This window comes from Hypanus sabinus, chromosome 7, assembly GCF_030144855.1.
Source record: "Hypanus sabinus isolate sHypSab1 chromosome 7, sHypSab1.hap1, whole genome shotgun sequence".
In the NCBI taxonomy this organism is placed as follows: Eukaryota; Metazoa; Chordata; class Chondrichthyes; order Myliobatiformes; family Dasyatidae; genus Hypanus; species Hypanus sabinus.
In genome coordinates this window covers 75,589,182-75,598,129 of record NC_082712.1, presented here as the reverse complement: position 1 = coordinate 75,598,129, position 8,948 = coordinate 75,589,182, and the positions used below count along the sequence as shown (strand labels likewise).

The 8,948-nt window shown below is 38.9% G+C and overlaps 1 protein-coding gene across 1 annotated transcript in view; it reads right to left on the bottom strand.

Annotated features, from left to right (window-relative positions):
- Window positions 1-2,416: 2,416 nt before the first annotated feature.
- bnc2 (basonuclin zinc finger protein 2) overlaps window positions 2,417-8,948 on the bottom strand; it is a 283,605-nt gene continuing 277,073 nt past the window's right edge. The window contains exon 7 of the mRNA XM_059976307.1: window positions 2,417-6,221. Within this exon, the coding sequence (XP_059832290.1) occupies window positions 5,564-6,221 (658 nt within the window). The 3' untranslated portion in view covers window positions 2,417-5,563. The remainder of the gene's footprint in view (window positions 6,222-8,948) is intronic.

The following is an 8,948-nucleotide window of genomic DNA, read 5'->3' as shown; positions in this document are numbered from 1 at the left end:
TGAAAAGAGTCGGCTGCTGGGAGCAGCAATTGCAAGTCCAAAAATGCTCTTTGGCAAATTGACCAGAGTGAACAATTTTGTGCAAATATAAAAATAACACAAAATAATTAAAAGAAAACCCACTTTTTAAGTACCAAATTGAAACAAAAATAGAAAGGTTAATTTGTTTTCTATGCAAAGGGGAACAAACATTTGTAAGCAATTAAAAAGTGAAATAATTAAGTGTTTAAGAAACACATTAGTGTTGTTCAGTTCCACCTCGCAAAATAGGTAAAATGAACTTGGTAATAATTCAATCAGACATGCACTTGCACACACACGCACGTATGCGCACGCACACACACACACACACACACACACACATACACACGGTTTGGTTTCATGCAGAGCTCAATAAAAGGCAGACTTCATACAATTCTGTGTGGTAACTAATGCAGTAACTGTTATCCAGAGCTCTAGTTGCATAACAATGAAATATTATAATGAAAAGAAATTATATTCTGGGAGGAGGTGGAATATCTCTTTTCTTGCTACATTATAGAGAATGTCAAATATGAAAATTGAACTCAGCTGCTGTTAATGTTCTACCTATCAGATCCTTTGTCAGTCAAAATAATTTTGCAATCCTGACTGTGAAGTGCACTAGCATATTGTTAAGATCCGGCTTTTTTAATCTAATAGAAAATATGTCTTTATTTCCAACTGTTTTATATATACATATAGAAAGGAATCTCAGACAAATCCACTTTCTCCTGTCAGTCTGAGGCCATGCGGAAGAAGCCTTTAAGACTAAGTTCGTTAAGACTGTAATAGTTAGATTTCTGAGAATTGAAGTTAAGATTTTGTAATCTGGAATCTGGCAGTAGTTCATAGTTCAAAGTCTCACCAAGGCTGAGAGTTCCTGTACAATGTGGTCTAACCCTGCTCCCATTGTTTGGAAACCTTTTATACATGGTCACTTACACAAAATTCCTTCATTTCAAATAGTTGCCCTTTGCACAACTATCTAGGTAAGTCAGAACTTATTCCATATTTCATTAAATTATGGAATAGTACAGCATAAAAGGAAGAATTTGGTCCAAAACTGTTCTCTTGGACGGCAATCCAGCTACTGCAATAATGCTGTTCCCTCCTCATTATCCCTCATTTTTTTAACTTAATCAATTCCCTATTAAGAAAATATTGAGTCTGTATCCACCACTTTATCAAGCCATGCATTCCAAAACCTAATATACATTGTGTAAATTTGTTTATTTGTATTAAGGTTACACTAGGGCTTTGAAAGTCAAAATACCACCAATCAATACAGCCCATGTGTTCTTCTGTCTAAGGAAGTCTTTCTGCATTTTCAAGACAGTGTCAAAAGGCTCTTATACCACACTTGCAACATTTCCTAATAAAGAAAAACTTTGTTACTTCATACTTTAGTTCAATGCTGGGACTTACATGCTTTAAACATTCATGAAATATAGGTTTCAATCTACAATACTCATTAATTGTCACACTGTGTGCCATATTACATATTCCAAGAAATAATGTTTCTTTTTGTTCTGTCATTAAGGAAGAAATGTTCTGAAACTACTCCGTCTACCTATTGGAATGTAAGGTTTCTTAGAGATAGCAGTGCAGACATAGCTTTTAAGTTATCCTAATGTGACCAAAACTCATCGCATTGAGCTAATTGAACTGCCGAAGAGCAACCCTGAACCCCTGCATCATCCAAAAAAACGCCTTCTGTTACAGAGGGTTACAGTGGCAAAACTCTCATTCTGCAGGCTTCTCAGTATGTGGTCATTCAGGATCTGATGGCTTCAGAATTTTGATTTCAGACAAATATTTGTTCCCACTATTTAATCATTTGTTACCCTGGCAATTAATAGAAACAGGGATAGTTTCTCTGGATTACGATCTTCAGTCGTTCAGTGCAAAGTCAGCAGTAATGTTGAAATCTGTAAAAACTGTATTTGTAATATAATAGTCTCCTTAGTGTTCATTGCTACAGAGTGAGCTAGTGTCACTGGGGGCTGTCTGTTAGAATTAAAGAAACCTAGAAACACCCTCGTTTTTAAAAAGTTACTAATAAGGGAGAGAGTATAAAATGATGCGTATCACTGTGTAGCATTGAAAGTGCATGACTGGATTCATGTACTAGTCTAGAGTCACACGATTTCACTTTTCTCAGAGTGTGGAAGCATGCTAGCAGAATATATTGCTACCTTTAGCAAATAGTAAATTGAATTGTGTTTCATTTTAGTTTTTTAAAAAAGGTCGACAAACACAACAAAAAAGGAAAAGAGCTTGTAAAAGCAAAAATAAACAACCCAAATGCTCAGCGAATAGTCTTACCTTCTCTCTCTTCACCTTCAGTAACAAGAGGCCTCCCTTACCCCACCCACCCCACCCTCCCCATCCCAGCAAGATCTTACACAAAGGTAGAACAAAAAAAATTCTAACAACCATCAATAATATGTAATACTGATGAGCCAAAGGCCTTGTTTAATGTTTATTGAAGATAAATTAACTGGCAGTGTAGAAGCCCCTTCAAGTTCAGATTCCTTGATCATTATTGGCAATTTACCTGTTCTCTATTCCTTTAAGCTCAGGAACTATCATTAATTCTATATTGAATTATCATTTATTTTAAAATGTGTTCTGCCATAATGGGAAATTGAATGCCAGAGATATGGGTTGTTATTGTGCTAAAGATTTACATTCCAAGGAAATTAAAATTGGGATGCAAATTTACACCAAAAAAATGTAAATATATAGTATCAATTAGCTAAAGATAACTGCTGTATCTCTTTAATGAGAAATCAGGAACTGATGTAAGAAGTTGAACAACAAGCTACATGTCAGATATATCAGGTCAGATGGAGTGAATGGACTTGATAGACATCAAATAAAGGGTCCAACCTTGTTGGACAAATTACATTGAAATGATTCTAAATGTAAGTCATCTGACCTAATTGTCTATCTAATTAAACCTGAACACTGGCATCTGCTCTACCTTGTTGTTATGCATTTACTTGGATTCAGAACAAAACCAAATTTTGTGTTCCAATTGTCACCCATCTCAGCTATGCACTCAACTGTCTTCGTTGCCCTCCAGGTTGAGCCCTTTGTTCTACCCTTTAAAAACATGAGATGTCCAAAAATCACACAGTCCACCCCTCAACTGGTACAATTCTCTTATCCATCAGTCATATGCTTACAGACTTAAGCTGGCTCCCAGCAAGATAATGCCTAACTTTAAATTTTGTACTTTTTCAAATACCTCCATGGTGCATGCCATCTTTCTCTCTAATACCCCACATAATTATAAACCTGAAAATGTTTGCAACCCTCTAATTCTACTATCTTACTCACTGCTGAAAGAAAATGCTTCACCACTTCATCTGTGTTAAATCTCTACATTTTATTCCCTTAATCTTTCTGTCTCTTCACCTCTCTCTTCCTGGAAATCAAACCGTGAAAAAAAAATGCCCAAACTTCTAATCATCTGGCCTTTACTGGCTTAGTGTTACACTTTGACTGATGATGTTCCTGCGAAGCACTTTGGTGTTGTTCCTTATGTTAAAGGTGACAGAGAAATAAAATTTTTTACTGGAGTGAACCTGGGTGCTATTCAGAATATCGCAATCATCAGGTACTTGTAGTTAAGTGCTTCTACAATGCTGTTCGATGGTTATTTTCTTGAAAGTTTTATTTATTTGTTGAAGCCTGTAGCTTAAGAAGTATGATTTTGAGATGAGAATGGCCGTTATGCAGAAAGCTGACAACTGACCTTGTCATTGGTAATCCAGTATTAGAATTTAGTGTAGAGAAATATTCTCATATTAGATTTTCAGAAGTGCTCCATTTTAAATACATATGGCAACAATTAGTCAAATTAAACAAATCCTCATAAATTAAGGAACTAGCAGCTTTTATTGATTGGCATGACTTTATGACTATCTGCATCCTATAAAGTGAGCAAAGGTTTCATCATGTTTCAAAGGAATATAATGAACCTCACATTCTCTCCTAATCACCTATATCCAGCAGAGATTGTGAAAGTATCATGTCATTGTGATTTCCAATCTCAGTTCTTCCTTCTATTGAGAAAAAAATGCTCCAACATAATCTGTCTGGAGGAGGCAATGAAGCGCTAGCTTCAACCAAGGGTTCTTCAATACTGGCTTGAATTAATTCTTAAATAGTCAAGTTAACAATCGGCTGCAGGAAATCTCTGTCATTTAGGCATCTGTCAATCAGGATATTATGAAATGCTTTCCCCTAAAACCAGCAAAAAAAACCCTGTTCTTAATAGCCTTCTGACAGTGGAAGCATATTAATGTGGTACCTTTAACATTGTAAAATATCACAAGATACTTCACAGGAATCTAATAAGACAACTTTTGAGACACATATGGTGATTTGGGCTCAGTGTGGTTATAATATACCTCCTATAAATAAGATATAGGAGGAAAGAGAGTCAGAATGGTTTGTGGAGGGTGAATCAAAGCTTGAAGCCTCTGGGAATCAGGGATGGTGGTGGTGGGGTAAATAGCAGAATTGGAGAAGATCAGAGAACTCAGCATTTTGGTGTAGTAAAGATTGTGGGCTAGGAGACAGTAATATAGCTCATCTTTCCGAGGACTGTTGTATATTAGCAAGGGAACAACAGGCTGCAGATAAAACTCAATGCAATGTTATTAAGTGCAGAGAAAGATCACGTCATGCCAGTTTACAAAGAAGGGCAAACTGATGACTGAAATGGCAACTGATATTTAATACTGAGTGTAACATTTGGAACATTGGAAGTGGAGAAGGCCATTTGGCAATTTGAATCAATTAGATTGTAGCTGATCCATATCTTAACTCAACCCATCTACCTTGGTGATAGTTACCCAACAAAATTTTATGAATCTCAGTTTTGCAATATATGTTGAACTCCAGGGGTTGAAAGTTTGCAATTTCTTTTCCCTCCTTTTTCAGGAAAATTTCCTGACATCATCCCTGAAAGGCCTGGCTCAAATTTCAAGATTGTGCCCTGCTATAAATAAAAAGCACAAGGCATCAAATGCCAAAAATCTATGCAGATACAAGTTACATTTATCCCAAATCTGTCGGTTAAAAGAGGACATTAATTTTCTTTTCAAATTTCACGTTTATAACCTTAGAGGACTATTTCACAAATTAGAAATGTGACAGAAAAAGGACCTTGGCTTATCAGGATGACAGTAGAATCAATTGACATCATTGGCCTTTTTAAGGGCATAGTTTGTACAAAAAAAGCTGCCATGCTCAATCAAAGTTTCTTTCAAAAGCTGACAAGTAGTTAAGTTCACAAAGACAACAAGAAGGTACTTTTTTCTGCAGGCAACAGTCACAGATAGTTTATACGGTCTCTTTGGAGATGAATTAAGCATGAGCATTTCAATATGACCTGGGATTTCCATCCACTGAGCTCCAAACAATTGCTCCTTGTGTATGAACCCCAGGTCAGAGGGCAAAACAGCGAAGAAAGCACCTGATGTCAAAAAGGCTCAGCAGATCAGGTCACCTGGCACAGAGACCTGCATTAGTCAATGGAGGCAAAAGGAACATTCTTGTGTAGATTGGGGTTCTGGCTGTGCCTGTTCCGACTTCGCAGGGAGGAGAACATCATGTTACAACCAGGAACTTTGCACTTGTGCATTTCACGGAGATGGACCGTCTTGTAGTGAACCCTCAGTGTCCCCTTGTTGCTGTACATTTTGTGGCAGATAATACACATGATCCCACCATTGCTGGTTGATGCTGCTTGCAATATCGAGGCCTCTAGGGCTTCATGACTGGAACCAGCAGCCTGGGACTGAACCTCTGCTCTGTGGGTGGATTCACCACTGTCGCTGGCCCCATCTATCTCATCCAACAGGATCCCCTCATCACTTCCCACCTCTGATTCCCGTGACGAGTGGATACTGCTGCTGGATTGGATGCTGGAAGTGGTGCTGAGGTCCAGCACCATATAATCATCTGGTGTGACCCTTGTGTAGCCATTGGTGTGGGAATCTTCTGTCCCTGCTGGTGAACTAACTTCGTCCCTCATATCAAGTCCAATTCCATGGTGGCCACCATAGATCTTGGCCAAAAATTCCTCTCGGAGGTCCTTGGAAAGTGGAGGAGCTGGATCCATCCCCATTTCATCCAGTTCCTTGGTCAGTAGCTTTCGATGAAGATTAATGTTGGCACTGTGCCTGGAAACAGCAAGAAGGGGCTGTGGTCAGTACATTATATGTGCAAAGTACTCCTGCAGATTTAACCTGGCCTAGAATATAAACATTAACATTTGCAGTTATGATAGACACCGAAAATTCCCTGATGGACTCCACCCTGATTTTTCAGCAAGTGTTTAATAATGAGAGTGAAAATAAACTTTAAGCAAAGTTAGAAAGAGAAGGTGATATATATCAAGTGTTACTGCAAAGTCATTCAACACTTAGATGTTCTCACCCACTAATCCCACAGGCAGTGAGTTTCCAGTCTCAACTAGCACATGGTGATTGCATGGAAGGCATTTGTCCACACAGGAAAGGAGGGAGAATTAATTATTAGTCAAGCTCCCAGCAGTCTCTGAGAACCAGCTGGCTCATTCAATCCGGTGATCACCTTTATCATTTCACCACAGTCGAGTACTGCTCAGATTTTAAGGTTAACTTAAGATCATAAGAAGTAAGATCAGGAGTAAGTTATCCGGCTTTTCCAGCTTACTCCATCCACTTGTTAAGGTCATGCCTGCTCTTTCCTTACCAGCATTTTTCTGCCCTGTCCTCAAATCCCTTGAATCTTTCAATGTCCAGATCCTTTCATGTCTCTCATGATTCAACTTTGAGAATTCCAAATGCTCTCCAACCTCTGGGTGAAGAAATTTCCCCTCATCTCAGTCTTTAACAACCTACTCCTTTTGTAAAAACCAATTCTCCTAGTTATCGATTCCTCAATTTGAGAAAACATCTTCCTTATTCTCTAATCTATCAGGCTCTTTTAATAATTTTTTAAAAGTTTTTTTTCTTCTTAATAGAATAGAATAAGAAGGGAGTGGCATGGTACCGTCGTGGCTGGCGCCCGCTTTGCTGATTTCTGTAAGAGTTTCTTCTATGTTCTCCCCATGACTGTGCGGGTTCTGCCCAGATCCTCTGTTTTCTCACACATTCCAAAGGCATACTGGTTACTCGGTTAATTGGTTTCATGGGTGTAATTGGGCCAGAAGGGCCTGTTAGCATGCTGTATCTCTAAATAAAATAATCTTCTGAATTCTAAAGGATATTCTATTATAAAGAATCTAAAGTCTCAGTCTGCTCAATGTCTCCTCCGACAGCAAATACTAATTGCAATACTTCCATGGCAAGTACCTCTTTCCTTAGGTAAGGGGAACAAAACTGTGCAAAGTACTCCACCTGTCATCCAATCAGGGCCCTAAGCAAATACAGTAAGACTTCCTTCCCACCTATGGAATGGTCATTATACATACTATTCATTATCTTAATAATGTGCTGCACCCTTACAATAGTCTATAACTTGGATTCCTTTGAACATCAATACTATGTTGAAGCAGAAATCCCCTCATAATGAGATTGATAAGTGAATCTCAACATTCAGCCTTGGTGACACAGGACAAGATAGGACAAAGTCAGCATGGTTTCCTTAAGGGAAAATCTTGTCTGATGAACCTGCAGGAATTCTTTAGGGTGATTACAAGTAGGATAGATAAAGGGGATGTAGAGGTTGTTGCTTATTTGGACTCTCAGAAGCCCTTTGACAAGGTGCCACACGTGATGCTGCTTACCAAGTTAAGAGCCCATGGTATTATAGGAAAGTTACTAACATGGTTAGAGCATTGGCTGATTGGTAGGAGGCAGCAAGTGGGAATAAAAGGATCCTTTACGGGTTGGCTGCCAGTGACTAGTGGTGTTCTGCAGGGGTCGGTGTAGGGACTGTTTCTTTTTATGCTGTATATCAATGATTTAGATGATGGAATAGATGGCTTTGTTGACAAGTTTGCAGATGATATGAAGTTTGATGGAGGGGCAGATAGTGTTGAGGAAGCAGGTAGGCTGCAGAAGGACTTAGACAGATTAAGAGAAAGGGCAAATAATTGGCTAATAGATTTCTGTATTGGGAAATGTATGGTCATGCACTTTGGTAGAAGAAATGAAAGGGTTGACTATTTTCTAAATGGAGAGGAAATACAAAAAACTGATGTGCAAAGGGACTTGGGAATCCTTGTGCAGGATTCCCTAAAGAATAATTTGCAGGTTCAGAATGTGATGCAATGTTAGAATTTATTTCAAGAGTACTAGAGTACAAGAACAGTGATGTGACGCTAACATTTTATAACACACTGGCGACGCTTCATCTTGAGTATTGTGAACAGTTTTGGGCTCCTCACCTCAGAAAAGATGTGCTGGCATTGGAGAGGCTTCAGAGGAGGTTCACAAGGATGATTCTGGGAATGAAAGAGTCATCATACCAGGAATGTTTGATGGCTCTGGGTCTGTGCTCATTGGAATTTAGAAGGATGAGGGGGGAACTCATCGAAACCTTTCAAATGTTGTAAGGCCTAGACAGGGTAGATGTGAAAGAATGTTTGCCATGGTGGGGGAGTCTAGGACAAGAGGGCACAGGCTCAGGAAAGAGGGGCATCCATTTAAAACAGAAATGCGGAGAAATTTCTTTAGCCAGAGGGTGGTGAATATGTGGAATTTGTTATCACAGGCAGCTGTAGAGACCAGGTCATTGGATGTATTCAAGGCAGAGATTGATAGGTTCTTGACTGGACATGGCATCAAAGGTTATGGGGAGAAGGCCAGGAAGTGAGGCTGGGGAGGGTGGTGGTGGAAGAATTGGCCATGTTTGAATGGCAGAACAGACTCACTGGGCCAAATGGCCTAATTTTACTCCTATGTCTTATGGTCTTATCCGAT